Source organism: Alosa alosa, chromosome 20 (assembly GCF_017589495.1).
Source record: "Alosa alosa isolate M-15738 ecotype Scorff River chromosome 20, AALO_Geno_1.1, whole genome shotgun sequence".
NCBI classification, from domain to species: Eukaryota; Metazoa; Chordata; class Actinopteri; order Clupeiformes; family Clupeidae; genus Alosa; species Alosa alosa.
Window position 1 is genome coordinate 13245466 of NC_063208.1, and position 22666 is coordinate 13268131.

General features: G+C 39.5%; 1 protein-coding gene across 1 annotated transcript; it reads right to left on the reverse strand.

Moving 5' to 3' along the window:
* Nucleotides 1-2292: 2292 nt before the first annotated feature.
* On the reverse strand, nt 2293-9794 carry LOC125285393 (CD209 antigen-like protein C). Its single transcript, XM_048229817.1, has 8 exons — nt 9763-9794; nt 9561-9609; nt 9042-9104; nt 8414-8566; nt 7541-7615; nt 3415-3569; nt 3064-3176; nt 2293-2570 (listed from the first exon to the last, which is right to left on the reverse strand). Exons 2-8 carry the CDS (start codon nt 9607-9609, stop codon nt 2375-2377), a joined length of 804 nt encoding a protein of 267 aa, XP_048085774.1. The 5' UTR covers nt 9763-9794; the 3' UTR covers nt 2293-2374.
* Nucleotides 9795-22666: the final 12872 nt, after the last annotated feature.

A 22666-nucleotide genomic window follows, 5' to 3' on the forward strand; every position in this document is an offset into this window, starting at 1 on the left:
GTGTGTGTGTGTGTGTGTGTGTGTGTGTGTGTGAGAGAGAGAGAGAGAGTGTAAATGTTCCTTAAGGAACAAGAGACTTGTTATCTCACAATGTGGTTGACGAGAGAAGTCATAAATACCTCTTCATGGGCTTGAACTGGTGGCCACTAGGATGGCAAGATGAGTCTTTGGTATGAAAACAAGCAATTGAGAGAGAAGAGGGAAAGAGTGAGCGATCAGGAGGGAAGCTCTTTCTCTGTCTCTGCATCCATGTCATCATAGGCTGGCGTTTGCACTTCATCGGGCTAAGCAACTGTTGATTATGAGTAACCCACCCCCTCCACCATGTGTGTGTGTGCGCGTGTACACAAATGCACGCCTGGTGTGTGTGAGTCACTGATATTGCTCTTGAAGGCCATTTTTATCTGTTTGTGTTGCTACCCTCCTACTTCCAAGCAGGGGCGTCGGACTGGGGGTAAAACCACTACTGATTATAGGGGCTCAAGGGGAGGGAGGGCCCTTGAAAAGTCTGGAATATTTTTTATTTTACCTGGGTTGAGGAACATGGGGGCCTATCAGGACTGCCTATGCAGGGGCCCAGGATCTTGTGCTACACCCCTGCTTCCAAGTATTGCTCTCCAACAGATAAAAACCGAGACAGCGAGAGAAAGAAGCAATTCATCAGTTTCATGTAGATCAGATAAATGTGGTCTTTGTAATAAGGGAATCAATACAGCAATTTACCAGCATAGTTTTAACACAAGGAGTGATTTGTTGTCAACACCAGAAGAACGACTCCATGTGCTGAAATGTAGAGGTGAAATAAGATGGCACCAAGAGAAACAGAACAGTTTGTTTATGGTTCCTTAAAAGCAGCACTTTGTAGCAAGCAGCACTTCACTTCTTCGATGTTTACTGTGAGAGATCTTCTTCAAAGACCTTGTTTATTAGGTATTATGTATTATTGACTCTCTCCCTGCAGAATATGAATCCAAATTCCCTTTCATGTTGACCAGCCTGCCTCCCCCAACATTAACAGGTCTGTGAGAAAGTGGGGCAAATAAGCTCATCTCATCATGCATAATCCAGGGGAATTCATCAGTTTTCTGCGACTGACCTAGAGAGTCGGTGAAACAAGATTACATTCCTCAAAACCTACACAGCGCGCAGCTGTTCTAGTAGGTTCTGCCTTTTTGCCTTGTCTCTCCACAGAACGCTGTCTTGGGATTGGTTACAACTGCACAGGGTGAGCTGGTTGCTTTTTCCTGGCATTTCTGGCCAAACTCACCCATTCTTCCTCTCTCCCGCTCTGTCTCTCTCTTATACGCGTGCACACACACACACACACACACACGCCAACTCCGGCAGGCAGGAAAAGCTACTGAGCTCCTTGTCTCCCGCACAGCTGGCCTTGCCTGGGTAGTGCTGCTATGAAAGGACTGCTTGTGCTTCCCTGACCCTGACAGCCAGTGATGGACAGAGAGAAAGAGAGGGAGTGGGGGAGAGAAAGGGGTGGCAGAAATAGATAGATATATCTTATAGATAATCAGATAGATAATCTTCATCTAAATCTTCATCAATATAAGACTACATCAAGTAGCCTATCATTTTTCCTGTCGTTATACAGTATACCTGTATTGAGGACTGTGAGCCATTTATGTGTAAATGATTGCAAATGTAGTGAACACTTGAAAGGAGTATTCAATTTCATTGTATGTGCGGTCTTCCAGTGTTTTAAGTGATTTCAATTAAACACACATCTAAGTGATTTGTCCAAAAACTTCACATGCCTCAGCATAAACAGTGTACTCTGACGCCACCTAGTGTATAGTTGCATGAATGACATGGTTGCACAATACTAGAAAAGTAGACTGTACTTTTAATCTGGGTTTAAGGGGACATTGACATGACATGACATTTCAATTAATTTCATCTTAATTAATCTCTTGTTCTGAAATATATATATATATATATATATATATATATATATTGTTTTATTCAGTAGAATGATAATTTATTTAAAGGTGCCATGTGTAAGAATTGAGGTAAAAATATAAAAAAAAAATGAGCTACACGCATCAAAAGAATGAGAAGAAATAAGGGCGATGATGTCATTAAAAAAATGACAAGGTATAGTGCTGCAGAGATATCAACCTGAATTAGCATGCTAAATTACTAGCCACAGCCCGACAGGTGTCATAATACCAGTTTCGGCCATGGGAGGCGGTATGCAGGCAACATAACCGCCAGCCAAACTGCAATGCACGTTTCTCGGTTTTTACTCTAGGGTAGACCAACTCACCTTTTGGAGGTATACTGCCCCCATCTTTTATGGAATGTGGAGTATGAATTGATTTTTTGGTGGACATTACACATGGCACCTTTAAATACATCATTAGCAAACATTATATCTATCTTGTGAGACAGCAATAGTTTCACACACGTATCTTTTCAGTTTCTTGCAGTTTTCATCAAACCAAACATTAGTTGGGATATCTCCGTCTCCGAGACAAGCACAGTCCTGTCCAAGCAAATCCTCCATAATCCAATTATCTGGTTCATCTTTTCCATAAGACCTTTCATACCAGTACCTTTTCAAAGAGAGAAGGAGGGAAATATGACTAAAGAGAACACTTTATCACTTTGATTTCTCAATGATCACCAAAGACACACAACACAACACAATTGTAAATAAAAAAATAAACAAAGAAAGAAGTGAAAAGGAGAAAATAAAGACACTGACTACGGTCAAGCAAAAATCACAATTCGATTTGTACCTCGTTTTTGAAGTCATGGTTCGGTACATTTAGCTAACATAAAATTCACTGACAATATTTTTGATGCACAATGGGAATAGTATTTTTGAATAGGGTGTCAAATGTTATTTGATGTTAATTGACTAAACTGAAATATGGTCCACTACTTAAAATATTTGTGTGAGAACTCGAATTAGAAATGGTCTGCAAGCAAACAAAGTCTACTGTTGATTACCAAACTACATTTTGTACATTCATTACTGTTAAAGACTACATATGGTACATTCATTCCAGCTTAATTCAACTATAGTCTATACTATAGTCTTACTGTGGAGATGCTCTGGTGAGCTGGGTGTTGTCCATCCACATCCACTGTCCCTCATTTTCCAGGTCATTCAGGCCGATCCAATGGGGCTCCTTGGTTTCAGAGGAGAGGAAGATCTGACAAAAACAAGAAACACAAGAGAAATATGATTTTTAACTCATGACAATACTTGCATGATATTCAGTATATTAACTATTTATGTATGATATGCTAATGTCTATATGCATTGCACTCCACTGAGAGGCACACACTAAATAAACATGTTTGGACACATTTCTTCTTTCATATCTGATACATACAAAGAGTGTAACATAAGTCTTATGTTAAATTAGTCTTTGCCATTACTACTCTCACCTGCTCTTCTTGATCGTTAATGATCACAAGATGGCCGCCATGTGAGACACACTCATCTCGGCTCTGTGTCCAGTTCATCAGGTCAAAGGAGAAGAAATAACACTTGTCACTGTGGCTCCTCCAGCCATCTGCACATGGAGTGCAACCCCGACTTTCTGCTCAGTGTAACATGGGGACAATTGTTATACAATTCATATTAATAAACACCTTCAAAACTCTTTAATGAACTTTGTGGGTTCGCATGAGTGGGTCCGCAACCCATTTGTCAATATCCCGAATAGTCATAACTTGTCAGCGCAGGAGGAATAGCAGTTGATCGAAATTGCAAATGACGGTGGTCTTAAGAGTGTGTATGAGGAAACCTCTCTGGCGGGTTTTTGGATCAAAACCAAAGCAGAATAGGCTATCCCGAGATAGCCGTAAAAGCGCTGAAAACGTTGCTACCATTTCCCACCACGTATCTATGCGAGGTCGGGTTTTCTGCAATGACTGCAACTAAGACCAAATTGCGCAATCGACTGGACATTTCAAACACACTGAGGGTGTCACTTAGGTCTGGCTCGCCAGGCTAGGTGTCACTGTCTTATCACCCCCTGATGGAACCTTCTTGTTGCAGGGAAACAAGCACAGGGCTCCCACTGATTATATTCGTAATGCACGTTTAGGTCCATTTGTTCCCATATTTTGTTAAGCATGTTCACACTTGATAGATGTAGCTTCAAGTTGTTCAATTTTCATAGTTCACATTGTTCAATTTTCACTTCTTCAAGTTCACGTTTTTCACATTTTTAAGAGTTCGTTACCTTCACTGTTAACTGGAGCTAGTTCTTTTCAAGTAATGCATGCACAACACATATGGAACATGGAACCCCCGACCCCCGGTGTCCGTGAAAAAAAAATGGGAATCAAACCGGTCCATGGTACATAAAAGGTTGGGGACCCCTGCTGTAGACCATAAACTGGATATGAAATAACCAAATGTATTTTTTCAACTTTATGAAGCATTATGCACTGCTACTTGGAACGTAACACATTTTTGTTTGCGCAGGAGAATGACAGCATTAACAAATTGCACTTGTTGCTGGTTACCAATAAATACTATATATTTTTTTGCAAACAACAAAAACAGAAAGGATGGAGACAGCAAAGCTAGAGATGGGCAGGAACAAGGTAGAAATTGGTAGAAATGCTTGTCAAAACGTTAGGAGCTGGATGTGTTGATGAATGAAGCACAAGTAGCCTTTACTATGTTAAGCACAGTGTAACAAGGGGGAAATTGTTATACAATTCATATTAATAAACACCTCCAAAACTCTTTTAAGAACTTCAAAGGGGCATTATGACGTTTTTTTGTCTTCAAATATGCTATTAAGCTAACAGCCAAACGACATGCAATACCACTAATGGAAACTAATTAGCTTAGTAATACATTTTTGTTGGTGTATTTGTCAACATATTGCTGTAAAAGCTTAGCCTGGCTATCACCAGACCGATTCTAAAAAAAAAAATTGGTTTGGGAATGCTTCGTTTACTTCTGATCTCCAAGATGTGAAACTTGAATTTCATTAAACTCTTTCTTCATTAAGCTCTTTCTTGATTTCTAATGCAGTTGTTAACTCAATTCCAAAGAAAATACAAGTCTGTGTCCTTTAAAGATGAGATAGAAGGGCTGAATGGAGCATTTTACCTTGTTCCCTGGTCATAAAACATAGACAACTTCGATTAGGCTGGGGAATAAAAGGATCCATTTCCAGATACCCAGCGCCCCCTTGTGCTTATCCAGCGAATAATTAAGTGAGCTTTACGCTGATTGGCTGGTTTGTGTCACAGTCTGTATTTGTTAAGATTTGCCAGGTAGTTTTTTAGTGATCATTCATGAGATTTGCACATGAAGGAGGAAACAACCAGTTCATGTTAGCTTTGTGGCCTTGCACCAAACTATGTCATCTTTAATATTGACGCCATCAGCCAACAGCACTCTTAACTATACTCCCTGCTGCCATTGTATAAAGTCTGCCCGATGCCAGATAAGTGATATGTGAGTTGTTCCTGGGTTTATGGTGATTTTGGAAATCGCTGTGAAATGAAGAATTGGCAGACTGATCTGCAGAGAAATCACAGATTTGTCTAGGTTCACGAAGGCAAGTAGAAGCTGCTTTTACATTTAGATTTTGTTCTAAAAATAAAAATAAATCTACATTGTATGCCTATAAATAACCAGGGTGGATTCTAGAAACAGATGGTGTAGTAATTTCCCCTTTCACAACTGTGGACCATAATGAATTTCATTACAAAATGTAGTTGTTGATTCCTTAATGCAGCCAAATCTTTCCATGAAATGTATGGTTTATGTTTAAGAATCTAAATGGAAAACAACTGTTCCTAATTTCTTGCTTCCATTATGCAATTCTAACCCTGTAGAGCCCACTGTGGTACAATTACATCAATCACTTTAAATCCATTTAATCCCACAGTCACTTTAATTACAGTGGAGTATGTTCATCAACTTGGATTTGATCTTGTTGCGTCTAGGCTGCAATTCTACCCTGGAAATCCAGAGTTCTCGCGAGAGCACAATGGAATTGTCTCTGCGAGACACTCTGGCAAAGAGCAATGATGCACGTTACTTTTACCCCAACATTCCGGGGAACCAGCTAAACTGATGAAGACAGCGCTGCAACGTTGGAGGACAGTACCCAATGGACGTAGTATTATCCGACTGCGTCGAAGTCCGAAATCATTCAGAGTAAACATGGTCTAGTGTTATCCAATTGCGTGCAGTGAGATTTTTAAATGCATGCTTGTTGCCGCCCCTCGAGTTGGGCCATTACAGTACATTGTTCTTTGCCAGACCCTTAATCTTTCTAGATTATCAGGGTCTGGATTTTCCAGGCTACTGCAATTCTACAATGTTGGGTAATGTTGGTAGTCAAAATAGTCATTGCACCTCCTCCATGTTCACACATGGAAGGAAATAATACAATAAGTAGAATGTCTTTGATGATTCACTAAAACTAAATTATAACAGTAATGTTTTCACTGTTTATTTTTTTAGTTTAGATTGGAATTGAATACATTATTTCTGATTGCGGTATCTGAAACTAGTATTAGTCTCTCTTCTTATCAGTTAAACAAGAAACAGGAAACAAAAAAAGACATTGTGATATCTTCTGTTTCTCAGAAACAGTGTTCTTTTAAAAGCTATACCCTAAAATCTCAGACCGCAAGTTCCTCTTCACTGTATCTGAACTACCCTATAATACAGTACATAGCTAGTTAGTGAATATGCCACTAAGACCCTTTCAGTACAGGTTAAGATATTTAAAGCTTTGGTCCAAAACTAGCCAACAAACCACATTAAATAGCATGCAAAACTTTGGCACCCCCAACAACAGCACAACTGACCCTAGCTGCAGTTGGCAAGTCTGACAGATTGCAATGCCCCCGCGCCCTACCACTGAACACCCTCTCATCGAGTTCGTACTCGTCAGTGCACACTAGACTGTGATTGACAGTCAGATCTCACACAGCCCTGCTCTGATTGGACCAGAAGAACCGGGAGCTGTGGATTTTTGCAAAACAAATAACAGGCTAGGTGGAGATACAGTAGAAGTGTGTTTTTATTTCTAAAACCGGCTGATTTATGTTGTTCTGTCGGAGCATAGTGTCGGTTTCAGTGAATATGATCAAAAAAATCTTGCCAACTGCAGACATACACTGTGTATAGCTATGGGCAGCTAGAGGGAGCGGCAGGTGTGTTTATCTGTCCTTCAAATAAGCAAACAAACAAACAAACAAACAAATAAACAAACAAAAAGAGTACATTAACTAATCTATAAACACATACTTCAAAAAGAGTACATTAACTAATCTATAAACATATACTTCAAAAAGTGCCAAATTGTTGCATTCTGGTGGTCTGGATATCTTGGCAAATGATAATGACCCCCCATGCCCTCCACACACACACACACACACACACACACACACACACACACACACACACACACACACACACACACACGCATGCACACACACACACACACACACACACACACACACACACACACACACATACTATAATTGTCATTTGTGGTCTATGAGTAAGTGCTGGGGTGTGACTTACTTATGACGTCAAGTTGCTTTGAGATGTTTGCATGCTGTGCCTTCAGCAGGTCAAACTGGCTCTGTTTCTCCAAGTCTGGTAAGGGAAGCCATAGACTGAATTATGCTATCATTGCGGATTTACATTATATTAATATGATTAATATAATGAATTTGATGCAAATAAACAAAGTTGTGTTTTACATGTACATGGACCAATTTAAAATGTTGGTATCTTTGATGGGCATCACAAATCATTCACTTCCTGATAAAACATAAATATTGCATTTTTTTGCAAAAACAGTTTTGCTTACATGCAAAAAGATATAAAGTGCCATGTATAGCCCTTTTCTAAACTGGTGTAGGCTGGTGTATCTGTTGTGGTCACAATCAAGACTGTAATCGTCTGTGATCCCTCATTGATGGAGTAATATCCTTACTGCTCTTCATTCTAGTGATAGATTTTGGGATCTTCAAAAGTATTTAACTAATCAAAATTAATCTGTACAATGTTGTGGTTAATGGTTATTGTTACTATTTTGTTATTTTTTTGTATTTAGTCTACTACTAATATCAGTATTTTTTAGGCTATCTGACTTTACATTAGCATTAAAACTGTTTAAAAGTAATTTTTAATGATAAGTACATGTCTGCAAAGGAAACATAAACTAGGCCTAAGCCTATAGTTTAGCTGATTATGTCTATATTTGTCTTTTGTCGAGTTAAAGTGTTGGTTTTGATATCTATGTTCATCCTATGTGTATGTATACATTGCATAGGCATGTGTATGTAGCTATGTGTCCGAGTCTCTCCGTCTGTGTCTACATTTAGGCCTACATCTCAGTTTAAGGAGTGAGGATAGGACACTGTTCGTAACAGAAAGAGAAGCACTCACAGTAATGTCCCAAAGTACCAAGACCAGCCAGGGTTAAACCCAAGCACAAGGCAGTTATGCCAAGAAGAACCTTTAATGCCATAGGGTTCTGATACGTTCTAACTGCCTTGTCCAGAGAACCAAGATATGAGGAACCCAGAGCCGTAGGGTGACCTAGGAGAGAAGGACAACCCAAAAATGATTGTTAGCGCTATGCATTAAATCAGTGATAATATAATTAGAGTATACAGTAATTAATACAATACAATAATGACAATATCATTAATTAGCAGGACAGATCTCTGCCAAGGCCAAATGTTTTATCTCAGAATGCTATAATGAAAGTGAAACTAAATCCATTGAGCTGGCATCCATTGAGAAATGGGTCCCTGTTTTTTATGTAATCCAACTTACAGAGAGACAGACGCAAACAAACAAACAAACAAACAGGAAAAATAAACAACCCTGATGTCAGCTCACTGGGAGTGATTGGGTCTAGCTTTGACCCTGATCTGACCTAATCTTGGCCTTCTGGGTCTGGTCTAGTCCAAATGTGGTTTTAAACTGTCCAGTGTATGGAGTAACTTAGGACTCATGGAATCATTACAATGGGGAAGTGAACACGAGGATATCTCAAAAGATGTCAAACCTGCAGGGATGCTTAAGGGCTTGTTTGTCTTTGAAAAATCAGGAGTCAGGTAAATGGATTCATCTGGAGGGAAAGAAGCATACAGACACACACACACACACACACACACACACACACACACACACACAAACAAACAAAGAGGGGTGGTGTGCCTAAAGTAGATTCCCAGGGGTTATAGGCCCAGCGGTTACATTCGCTCGCCTAACCCACAAGACGACCAGTTAAGTTAAGGAAAATGTTGGGATCAAGTTCATGATGAGCCATGGGCCAAATATGCATCAACTTCAACTTCAGTTCCATGTAGACTGGTTTCAAATGAGTGGATACAGACCAGTAACAATTAAATAAAGTAAACAACTGGAGTGGAAGAGATGTGTAAAAGAAACACATTTTGTTCAATTTCTTCTTTGTACCATTTCTTCTCTATAGTGCTTAGTACACTTACAACTATTTTTGTCAAACAACTTACGTGGTGTTATGAGAGATTTGTTATTAGAATTTTTCTTGAAGAAAGCTTACCTATTGATGGACGCCGTTTCTCCTCTGGTTTCGTTCCAGACAAACTCATCTGAGGAAGAAAGAGATCATCATTATCATAGATGTTCTCCATTTTGCAAACTGTTCTTAGCCTCAGTTCAACTCAGTCTTCTAATGGGACAAATAACTGATGTTTGAGCTGCATAAGAACGAAACATAATCTCAAGTGTCAGTTTTTTCTTGCCTGTGCAAACAGTAGGAGTTGTCCAAGCCAGCTTCCGAGTCTCTCTGGCTCACTCCCGTTAGGATGTGTGTTAAATGGCAGATACACCCAGCAACTTCCTGTGGTCATATCCTCACAAGGATAAGGCAATTTGATAGATCCCATGTACATCTACTTTGTGTATTTATTTACATCAATGGTGTAACAAATGCTAAAAACAACATCGGACAAAACTAAACAAAAGATAAAAACAAAAAAAAGGGACACTTGGTGGAAACATTTGCAGTTTTATTATAGCTTACAGAGATTTTACTGTATTCAAGATCACACTTCCAGTTTGACACATTATTTTAAGCAGGCACATATAGTTTAATTTAATTTAATATAGTTTAATTTAATTTAAAAAAGTTTAGTTGTGGTAATCATGTAGTAAATCATAGCAACACCTGTGCAAATAAAGCAAAATTATGAAATAAAGTATTTTCATTTCATACAGGTACTTAAAATGTGCTTGTGCGGATACTGTATGGCAGGTGTACTCAGACAGTGTAATATACAGTAGTATTCACTTGTGGATGTGCAGCTCATATTTGAAGTAAAAGTTTGAAGTGTGAAACAACCTCCTTCATAATCATTTACATTTAGCTGCTAAATTGCTTAATATTCAATACAGTCCAACCCAGTTAGTGGCTATCGCCTCACAGACAAATCTCCGAGGATTCTTGCAGGAGACGTCACGCCAATCTCCTCCTTTGTATAAAAGGCCACAGTGCTCATCCCCCTTCCAGTTGTCTGGTTCATCCTTCCCATTGGGTCTTTTGAGCCAGAATCTGTCAACAAATAAGTTGTTCCACCGTGCTTCTGAAATCACATCTGATGCTTTATGGGAGAGGACCAGTCATGTGGAGAAGGAGAAGGTTTACCGGAGCACACAGAGATGGCTTAAATTTCTTTTATTCTGGTGCACAGCAATTTACTTATGTTTTGACACAACTGTGTCTTAATCAGAGTCCTTCTCTACAAGTTCATGTGTGAGTAACCGATGCGTAAGGAAAAAATGAATGTGGGAGACAAGGGGAATACAAAAACAGAACTGAATCATAATCTACAAGGCTGCAGTGAAAGGATTTGGCTGTCACAACCCGATCCAGAAGCCTCATTTCCAAGCCTGTGACTTGAGATGCCTTTGCTGCTCCGGTTCGAGTTTTCCTTCTGCCTTGGCTTTTGGTTGACTGACAAGGGAGGCGTCCAATCACCTGTGTTTGCTCTGCTACACCTGCTGCCACTCTCCTCGTCAGCCATGGCTTTTAAGCCATGCCATGTGGAACACTCTTTGACAGATAGTCACGTCTTTCAGTGTGGATTCTTGCGGTTTCTCATGTTCTTGCTGGATTTACTGTTTTTTGACCAAGGATTGTTTTTGGACTTTGTGATTTTGCCTGAACCTTTTTGGAAACCTTTGCCTGGACTTTGCTTGCTCCTTGTTACCGACCTCTGCCTGTTCTGACACGTGAGTCTTGCCTAGCCCCTTTGCTTAACTGCCTGCGGCCTACCTGTGTACCGAACTCTGCCTGTTTTTGCCACTCTGGAGATCTGCTTGAGCCCTGCCTGTACTGCTGCCTGTGCTTTTTTCGCCTACTAAGTTGACTCTGCCTACCAAGTGGTTTTGCCTGGCTGCCTATTTTTGTGTTCTTCAACATTAAAACCTAATTAACCTTTAATCAGCTTCTGAGTCTGCTTTTGGTTCCACAGTCCCTTACCTGGCCTCACCGGCCCTGACATTGATGTTTGAGTTGATGTGAGGGGAGCCTTACACTGCTCCAGTCTTATTTAGAGGTGTGCCGTCCACCCAAATCCACTGCCCCTCTGTCTCCAGGTCACTCAGTCCAATCCAGTAGTAATCCTCAATGGCACTTTGAGACAGAAAATTGTAATGGAAGACATAATACATGAAAAGGGTTTGACAACAATGATTTTTAGGGGGAAAAAACATGCACCAACTTCAAATGTCAGATATTCACAGGAGAGGTGTTAAATTCCTTGTGCTATATAATGGATTTTCCATAGTGACCAATCAACAATCAAGCCCATTTAACAACAAAAACAAAACGATCAACAAAACAACCTTTGTGGTAAATAAACAACTTCATCAACCAAGATGGGGTTCTGGGGCGGGGGTTCACTGAAGGTTATCAAGCAGGCACCTTCCTTCATCCCTGTTTCATTGACTCTGACCTACGACACCTCCAGAAGGCTCAACAGTGGGGTCTAGTGTCCCAGACCTATCCCCCTCAATACTCATTGATTTGTCTACAAAATTCTTTGGTCATTCCTCTTCATTGCTGTGGCCATTTATAATAAGCACAGACATACCCAAGCCCTTGATGCGGGCAACAACAAACATCAAAAAATATCCGCAGATATTGGACTGTTAATGCTGTCAGGTTACTGACCAGAATGCTGTTCTTTATGCCAGTGGGCCAAAATTCTATTTTTGTGACTCAACTGCTACATCTCGAACACAGTTCTATGAACTGCCCACTGCAAATTCAGTTTAACTAACAAACTACCTCCACAAGCTGTTTTTCAGCCACATTTGTTCTTTTCCTAAATAAAAATATTGCCTACCCAGCATCTTTGGAGTTTTGGAATCTTATAAATCAAATTGACTAAAATAAACCTTGTGACTGTGTGGTATTGCATCTGGCACATTGAGACAGAAACTTCTCTTCACTACAGTAAAGCATGCAATTCAATTAGGTTTGTGTTTACTTTACCTGTTCCTCTTGATTGTTCACAATAACCAGGTGGCCCCCTAATGTAAGACCGTAATCTTGACTCTGTTTCCAGTTTTTTCCAGATGAAGAGAAGTAGAATTTTCCACTGTGGTGAGCCCATGCATCTGGACAAACCCTACAACCAGAGGAGGCTACACACACAAGGACACAGACCTGTGGGTATTGTACAGGTGTACAGCACGTTGTTGATACTTTGTTGGTGTAAGTATGTAGGTATAGTGTTCTCTTTCAGTCAAGTTCACATACACATCCACATGATGGCCATATCCACAGGGCCCTGGTCTAGGTAAGGGCATGTGGCAATGAACTACTCCTCTTTTATTTCTCCAGCAATCTTACAACATCACCTAGCAGCCATACTCGACCATCTTAATCGGCTTGGGTTGCAGGTGAACTGGTCAAAGTGCTGTGTGTGATTTTATGTGTGTGATTACGTGTGTTCATGAGGTGTGTGTGTGTGTGTGTGTGTGTGTGTGTATGCGTAGTGTAAGTCACTAAATTTACACATAAATGAATTTATTGTATGGCCCCCCATGAACGGAATTCGACTAAACTTGAAAAAAACCTCTGACTAAACCTATGACCACTGCTTCGCTGCGTGGCGAATAGCTAATAATAATATTATTATTATTATTATTATTAACTAGAAAAGCATTTCCTGAAGGAAATGCAGTGCATGAAAATGCAAAAAATATGATGTAAAATATCATACAGAGTAAAAACAAATAATGCAGATATAGTTGCAATAGTGTTGCTAGGCTACATATGTTGGTTGTAATGCCAAATTAAGTGGTTGCTATGCTGGTTGCTTGGGTAATCCTGTTGGTTGCTATGGTGGTTGACATTGTGTTGGTTGCTAGGCTGTTGCTAGGGTATTTGACATGGTTGCTAGGCTGTTGCTATGGTACTTGAGGTGGTTGCTAGGCTGTTGCTAGGGTAGTTATTGTGTTTGCTATGCTGTTGCTATGGTACTTGAGGTGGTTGCTAGGCTGTTGCTATGTTAGTTGTGGTGGTTGCTATGCTGGTTGCTAGGTTAAACTCATTGGTTGCTTTATTGATTGCTAGGTTGTAACTGTGGAAGTGGTTGCTAGGCTGTTGCTAGGGTACTTAAGGTGGTTGCTAGGCTGTTGCTAGGGTAGTTATTGTGTTTGCTATGCTGTTGCTATGGTACTTGAGGTGGTTGCTAGGCTGTTGCTATGTTAGTTGTGGTGGTTGCTATGCTGGTTGCTAGGTTAAACTCATTGGTTGCTTTATTGGTTGCTAGGTTATAACTGTGGAAGTGGTTGCTAGGCTGTTGCTTGGGTACTTAAGGTGGTTGCTAGGTTAGTTGTGGTGGTTGCTATGCTGGTTGCTAGGTTAAACTCATTGGTTGCTTTATTGATTGCTAGGTTGTAACTGTGGAAGTGGTTGCTAGGGTACTTAAGGTGGTTGCTAGGCTGTTGCTAGGGTAGTTATTGTGTTTGCTATGCTGTTGCTATGGTACTTGAGGTGGTTGCTAGGCTGTTGCTATGTTAGTTGTGGTGGTTGCTATGCTGGTTGCTAGGTTAAACTCATTGGTTGCTTTATTGGTTGCTAGGTTGTAACTGTGGAAGTGGTTGCTAGGCTGTTGCTAGGGTACTTAAGGTGGTTGCTAGGCTGTTGCTAGGTTAGTTGTGGTGGTTGCTATGCTGGTTGCTAGTTTAAACTCATTGGTTGCTAGGTTGTACCTGTGGAAGTGGTTGCTAGGGTATTTGACATGGTTCCTAGGCTGTTGTTAGGGTACTTGAGGTGGTTGCTATGTTTGCTAGGTAGGTGGTGGTTTAATATAGTTGGAATGGCTGAACAGTTAAATGGGTGGATATTATTGTGGTGAGGACTTTTATTTTGAAATAGTTGTGGCGGAGGAAGCAGTGGAACAGGATCTGTAGTCTTAAGACAATGAGATTGTATGCTTAAAGCCTGAGAAACTGTGGGGCGCCTGCCAAGGACCTCGCAGTTGCATAATGTAAGGGACATGAATCCGGCTATTTGCACGAACATTAATGGACACCAGCTCTTCAACTTGACTGATTAAAATCTAGTCAACTAAAGCAGACAAGCGGACATGTCGATTCAATTTGCGTCATAGGCTGTAGATAATCAGTCAGTCAGTCACCCATTGTAAGTAGTAAACATGCCTCTACTCTAATAAAGATTTGTTTAATCCAAATGAAATGCTGAAAATGACAAATGTACCGTTACTGTTTACTGTACTTATGTAGGTTGCTTTGGATAGAAATGTCTGCTAAGTAACCATAACCATAACTACAATACAGCAAATATTTCTCTCAAATAGGGTCATTTGACATAACTTACCAGGCATATTAGAATAATAATCAGATGGATTTTCCCCGAGTCATTCCCAACTACAGGGACATCAACATTCCCATAGATATGATCCATAATTGCGCTGTTAAAATGTTCACCAATGGACAGTCATCTAATGCGATCAAACTCTGAGTAAGAAATGACTCTGCAGACATTTAGCATCATGAGGAAGTTAAAAGAAAAAAGGAAATCTTTCACACAATCTTCACACATCAGCATGTGACTGTTCTGTGGAGATATATGCTGACGGCCTCAGAGTTTTGATGTTTTCTGGTTGACTGATTCCATGTATCGACATGTTACATGTCCTTTTTCTTATAAATGTTCTCTGAATAGTTTTGCTATGTGAAAATATGTAACTGTTAGGAAAACCACCGCTAGTTAGCTAAATACCATTCAATCTCAATAGAGCAGTGGTGGCTTAGTTTACTGGGGGAAAAAAATTATGTCTTAACAACCTCAGCACATAAAAATAGATGTTCTAAATACTTAGCGGAGTAAAAAGATATAAGAAGGCTCTCTTTTCAATTCAATTAAATTTCAATTCAATGAGTTTTATTGGCATGATTGTAAGTTTTACAATGTTGCCAAAGCAGTAGGCTAATGGAGAAACTTGCATCAAAATAAAATAATTAGCAATCAATAGTAATACTAACAATAGACATGGAATATGGTAAATTATAAAGGAGAAGTTCGGTGTGTGATTGACCTGAAGTGTGTTGAAACATGATACCGAGTGTGAACTTGCAAATAAATCACTGTTTTACACCATTTACGAGGCTCAAAGTAGCTCCACACTTCATTGGTAGACTTCCGAGGGCCCTGACATTTAAAACGAGACATCAGAGAATGTCTAATAAGGAGAGAACTTCCACTCTCGGAAAATTTCCAGTTTCTGAACTGGTTGCAGTTCCTTCTGTGGTTCCACATGAGGGCGCTCGCAGGCGAGTCCAGAATGAATGGAGGTCTATGGAGCTGTACCCCTTAAAAGCCACTTTTCTCGGGATTTAATTTTTTTCAAGTAATTTGAATATTGTATTCGAAAGGGGAGGCAAAGAAAATACACTTGGTTGAGGATTATATTTTTTAAAGTCACTTAATTGTTCTAAAAAGCCTTTCAAATGTGTCAATGACGTCATTCATTAGCACAATGCTAGCGTGTTATGGGCAACAACGACCCAACCTGTAAGAAAACGAAAGGACATGACTCCTGGATTATTTCATTTTTGATTGATAATCCATATCTATTTTACGAAAAAAAAAAAAAAATCTGAGGGTTTCAGTCATTAAATAGGTAAACAATACATTTAGCCATGTACATAGCTCCATAGGACCCCATGTATTTTGGACTCTCCCGCGATCGCCATCTAGGTGAACTCTGGTGAACTGCAGCCAAATTCGGTATGTATTGGATTAACAGAGAGTGGGGAGGCTCTCCGTAGACGGGCTCTGGAGACATTGAGAACTTTGAAAAAGCACTGGTAGTTTATTTACAAGACGATTTATACAGACAGTACCTTCAGGAAGTTTACTGTTCGCCGCCATCTTGAATTTAGTCACGTTAAGTCGAGCGACGAGTAAGAATGAACAGGTATGATGAGGGATCAGATTCCAAAAAGAATTCCGTGGAAATGCATGGATTCCAGTTGCTGCTTAAAATATGTATTGACTATGTACATGACGACATTTTTTTGCGTGTTGCTGGACAATTGTTTGTAGAGTGATGGAAATAAATTTGATCTTGGTATAAATAAATTTTGGTATAAATCCAATTTGGCTGTTTTATAAGGTGTTGTGTAGTTTTATAAAGTTTTGGATACTTTTGTTTAGGATTGAGCAAAATAATTTCCCAAGACTGCGATTAACACATGCTTCTATATTTGTTGGGATCAAATTTATTTCGATTTGTATATATTGGGGTAATTAGGCCTTGGTTCCAGGTGTCAGGGAAGTTATCTGTCAGAATTGCATTAAATAATTTAATGATGACCATTCTAATATTTCTTCTATTAGTTATATAAAAATCAAGGGGGTTTTAACTTTGATTTTTTTTTAATATTTTTCCCATCCTGTAGTAGCCTGGCTAACACCAAACCTCATCTCATTGAGATGGGGTCTGGGAACTACATGTACATTTTCTCGTATTTGAAACGTGGGTCACGAATGTATAGCTCATAACTGCTTCGGTGTGTCGTCATCGTCTTGCTGTCCCCACTCTGTTCTGTGATTGGTTCCTTCGTTGAGGTGAAAACGAAGAATCAAGGCTGCCTAGCAGCGTGAATAAAATCGCATGCGTAAGGCAGCATGGAAAAACCCAGGCTAATCCTGTAGAGCCTTTTCCCTCGTTTCACTATTGTGACGCTGCCATCTTTGTTGAAAATTTCAGAAGCTCACAGATGGTCATGTGATTCATTGCTAGCACTCTGATTGGATGATCTCAACATTGCCCATAAGTATCCAAATAATTCAGATAGTAATTATGTTGCTCATATAATCTACAACCAAGACTCTTAAGACTTGCGAAACACTGCTGAAGGTCCCTGCAGCGCTGCAGGACACTTTTGATCAATGGCTTTTGATCAGAATGCAATGCAATAAAATCCATGCATGAGCACACATCCATGTCTTTGCATTGTGTACTGTGTCATTTCCTGAAACTACTTGCTGGGCCTTATTTAGGGGCAAGGGTCTCGCACACAAATTTGTGGGTTTTCCTACAGGAGTTATCATTCCATTCTCCTCGTACATCAGAAAGGCAAGCACAGTGTTCCCCTGCAGCATCCTCCACCTTCCAGTTGTCTGGCTCATCCTTTCCTTCAGACCTTTTTAGCCAGAATCTGTAAACAGATCATGTAAAACAACTGTAATGAACCCTCACTAACACCACCTAAAGCCCAGGTGGCACAAACAAATTGGTATCTGTCGTTGGATAGGTATTATATTAGGGGTGTAAAGGTACATATATTCGTATACCGAATCCTTTAGGTACGGGATGTTAGGTTCAATACAGATGTGTACCGAATGCAGTCTTTACAGTAAACGGCATTAGGCTTTTAAGTGTGTAGACCTTGTTTTGAATTTGAGTTCCCACACATTAAGTGGTAGACCAGTTTAGTCAAATAACATCAAATAACATTAGACACACCTTTTCATTATTTCAACTATCCCTGTTACGCATCAGCAATGTTGTCAGTGACCTGAAAGCCTAAAGCTTACCAGATAGATAGATAGATAGATACCCACCCAGGGGAAATTCAAGGTCTCAGCAGCATACATACAACACAAACACATTCTTTAACAGCAGAAAGAGTAATTAAAGTATATAATATAAAAACACAACTAAGCAATAAGGACAGTAGAAGATGAAGAATATGCTAAATATACTAAAATACAAATTATACTAACACTTAATCTAAATCAATTCTAAAAACAGTATCCACATAGAGGTGATAATCAATCAGAGGCACTTGTAATGACTGAGGCAGGGACTGAGCCTGTGATTCTCTGTGCATAGTAAGGTGCTCTGTGTGAATGAGTGTCATGGTGGTAGTGCAATGGTGATGGTGCAAATGAGTAAGTCCAACAGTGCAACAATGCAGAAAGAAAGTAAAGTCTATGTGTCTATGTGTCTATGTGTCTGTCTGTCTGTCTGTCTGTCTGTCTAATGGTGAGGCATAAAGACAGTGGTAAAAGTGGCTAGTAGACAGACAGTACCAAATATGGAGGGGGTGAAGAGGCAGACAGACTATGCAGAGAAGTCTATCTCTCCTCTTCCCTTAAGTGAGGCATTGAACAGTTCAATGGCCCTGGGGACAAATGACTTTCTCAGTCTGTCAGTTGTGCAAGGCAGTGAGCGAAGTCTCCAGCTGATCAGGCTCTTCTGCTTAACAATAGTGCTGTGGAGTGGGTGACACTCATTGTCAAAGATGTTGATCAGTTTGTTCAGGGTCCTTTTGTCAGATAGTGAAGTGATGCACTCCAGTTCAGCTCCCACTACAGAGCCAGCTTTCCTTACCAGCCTGTCAAGTCGCCCAGTATCCTTCATCTTTGTGCTTCCTCCCCAGCATACCACTGCATAGAAGAGGACGCTGGCAACAACAGACTGGTAGAACATTTTTACAGAAAAGTAAATGAACCATGATTCAAAACCGAGGTAGCCTACAGATTGAACTGATTTTTGTGTTACACCCCTAAGAGGTATAATTGGCTATGTTGTAATATAAAAGCTTTTTTCCCATTAAATGGGCTGCTCTGTCCAGGACTAGAGAACTAGAGCATAGCTTGGGTGATTTCCGCTGTGAAAAATACCAAGATGGATGAATGGTCTTTATACCCTTTGCCATTTAGTGCGAAGGTGGTACCCAGTGCATCTATAAATTACTAAAAGGGTCATGTTCCAACACGGAACAATGTTGTTACATAGTGCAATATTAAGTGCATTTGCCATTGACAGAGATGCCATTCTCCATTTTATAAGTCAGTGTAGCATTAAAATGAAGCCTGGAGTTATTATTAAAGTAAAAGGACATTGTGTGGCTTTAATGTAAATAAATGCAGAGGAGTGTTCTTTTGAGTGTTTGATAAAGTACATTTGCGAGAGCATGCTACCAGTTCACTATAATGTGTTGGTACTGAAAACGTATGAGGTATGTCTTACACTGCTCCAGTCTAACTACATAATGAAAAGAGTCAACAGAGACAATGATTATAAAGATTCCATTGAATGATGCATTTAACTGGTGACAATAATCTTGCATCAAACCATTCCGTATGGGATCACAAAGGTGGCTAGGCAACAAAATGATGCCATAGAACATAGCATAGGCCAAACTGGAATTTGTGTTTACTTTTGCTTGAGTTGAGTGTGTAGTTGGCTGGTTTCAGATTTGTGGATAATTTGATGTTCAAACTGTGATTTCTGGCAATCTTATTTAAATGCGGTTCTGCTGGTTCTTAGCCTGCTGCCTGGCAGCACGGCAGGATGAAGGCAAAAAAATTAAGAAATGCGTCAAAAAATACGGACTGGTGGAGCTAAAAAGAGAACTGGAAGCTTTGGGAGTGAACATTGATGGGCATGTGGATGAGACTAAAAAGAAAAACAAAAAGATCAAAAAGGAATTACAAAAGCTCCTCATAAAGGAGCTGAAGAAGATTGAGCATGACAAAAAAAGACTGGACAACAGGGCTTACGAAAACGGGTTCACTATGCCCATGGATATCCCCGAACATGTCCTATCTGCTCTGAATGAACTGGAGGCTTTGAGAATTTACAGTAATGAGGACATGGATGAAACTACAAAGGAAAAACAAAATGAAGAGAAAAATTGAACTACAAAGGTTCCTAATAAATGAGCTGAAGGATATTGAGCACGGCAAAATTGACCTGGACAACCAAGTTTACGAAGAGAAATCACTAATCACTATGCCCATGGATATCCCAGAAGATGTCCTAGATGATCTGGACACATTCTTGGATAAACAGTTGGAAGTCTCAGAGATATGAACGAGAAGATGCCGTGCTCGACAGTCTCCTGTTTAAAGTGGACTCGACTCTGGGTAAGTAGAATATATCTGCTCACATTGGGTGTAAGAAGTAGCCTTGCATCACCAAAACCCAACTTGAGCAATAAGTGGGCTATGTAAAAAGTGAGCTAACATATAAAACTAGGGCTGTCAATCGATTAAAAAAAATTATCTAATTAATTACATACTCTGTGATTAATTGATCTAAATTAATCGCATATATAATTTTTGCTGTGAAAGTATTTTAAATATTTAAATTCAAAAGAATCATTAAATAATCAGCATTAGTGACATTAAAGTTCAAAAACTCATTATTATTTTCACTGTTTAAATAATGGCCATAATAATCTATGATATGACCTAATATGCTGAGGAAATAAATTCAACAGTGCTTCGGTTTTTTTTTTTTTTCACATACAAGGCATTTCAGGGCACAGATATAACCTAGGGGACACAATGAAAATAAATTAACACTCCCCTCAATGTCAACACTTATTTCTTTGCATTGATGTGCGACTATAGAGTTGATGAACTCCGGTGATATGCAAATTCCTTGCTGCAGACATTGCAGATGACTTTTTTTCAACACTTTATTTTTATCAACACCATCAGGCCATTTTTTTAAAAGTAAATGTTCCAATCAATGATCCAGGCAGCACATTTCCTTCTCTCGCCTTTATTTTACAGTCTACTTTTTACTGACTAGAACGGCTCGGGGTCAAAGGTCATACGGAATCGATTAATCTGCACTAATTTTTTTAATCAGTTATTTTTTCTCAAATTATTTCATCGAAATTAATCAGTTATTTTGACAGCCCTATATAAAACATAAAAATGGTTCAGCAGTTCATTTTAATAAAATGCTCCTCCAATTTGTTTAATTTCGGAAGGACAAATGAAAAAGAAGAGAAACCGAGAGCATGGAGGCCAGACGCTGGAGACAGGAAAGAGGAGGAGGAACGGGAGGCCTGTTTCTGGAGTGCCCTACAAATTCACAATGGCTCCATCCCTGGGAGGAGGTTTTGTGTGGTAGGACACAGCAGCAGACGTCTGACAAGGACAAGGACCATCACCAACAGTCAATAAAACCAGAAGCCAGACTTTTGGTGATCTTCACTGTTTCTCCTCTATTCATTTCTCAAATATAATTCTGCTACCTAATGACTTGTAGGACCAGATGGGAACGTATGATCCCTCTATACTTTTATTTGTTTTATAAAATGTACATATTATCTGTTAAGATTCAAGTTCAGTATGCAAACATTATTGCTAAATTATTACAGAATGAATTATTACTGAACATTATCTTAACCAAATTCAACCTCTAGAATGGAGAATATAACTTTACGGCGTAAACACTGATGAGGACATTGATGAAACTAAAAACAAAAAGACCAAAAAGGAACTACAAAAGCTGCTAATAAATATAATTCAAATATAATTCTGCAACCTAATGACCGTAGGACCAGACGGGGACGTATGATCCCCTATGTTTTTTTATTTGTTTTATGAAAAGTACATAGACAGTAATTTCCTGTGTATTAGCTGTACTGTGTATAAACCGCAGGACGGTGTTTTATGCAAGTTTAAAAAAAAAAAAAAAAACTGTCCCTGTGTATTGACCTCAGGGACATTACTGGGAAATAACAGTAACATTGAAGCTAACCTTTTTATTTTTTTTTATTGGGTAACTAGATTTTAATCGGTCAAGCTAAAGAGATGGTGTCCGTTAATGTTTGTTCAAAAAGGCTGATTCATGTCCCTTGCATTTTGCAACTGCGAGGTCCATGGCATGCGCCCCACAGAAATGTTTCATTTTGTGAGTGAGATGTCCACGCTGTCCCCTCCGCAACGTGTTCGCCCCCCCCAGTTTCAGAGCTATTCTAAATGCAAAATTGCACATACTGTAGGGCCGTGACTGTAGTTAACAAACTAGATCCTAATAGAAAACTGCTTTCCTGGCTAAATGGTAGGCCTATTACACAACATAAATTGTGCTGGCGACCCAAATAAAACCCAGTCTTTGGGAACCAATGGTCTAAATCACCTATGGGGGGAGCCAGCTCAGTGACTCATTAACCCTTACAGGTATGGCAGGCAAGCTTGTGGCGTGACTAATGCCAAACAAATGCATAAGAACATTATAAGAAACATTAGTAGAACTTCATATAAGACCAAAACAGATCACTCGTGTATAGTACAGATTTGAAAAAAAAATAGAGTTTAATCATTCATTAGACTTTCTGTTCACAGTCTAT

Coding starts and splice junctions, on each gene's coding strand:
- LOC125285393 (XM_048229817.1), bottom strand. CDS start 9,609: ATGAGTTTGTCTGGAACGAAACCAGAGGAGAAACGGCGTCCATCAATA. Junction 8,567..9,041: donor GCCCTTAAGCATCCCTGCAG/GTTTGACATCTT, acceptor CTTCTCTCCTAG/GTCACCCTACGGCTCTGGGT. Junction 2,571..3,063: donor CTCACCAGAGCATCTCCACA/GTAAGACTATAG, acceptor CTCTTTGAAAAG/GTACTGGTATGAAAGGTCTT.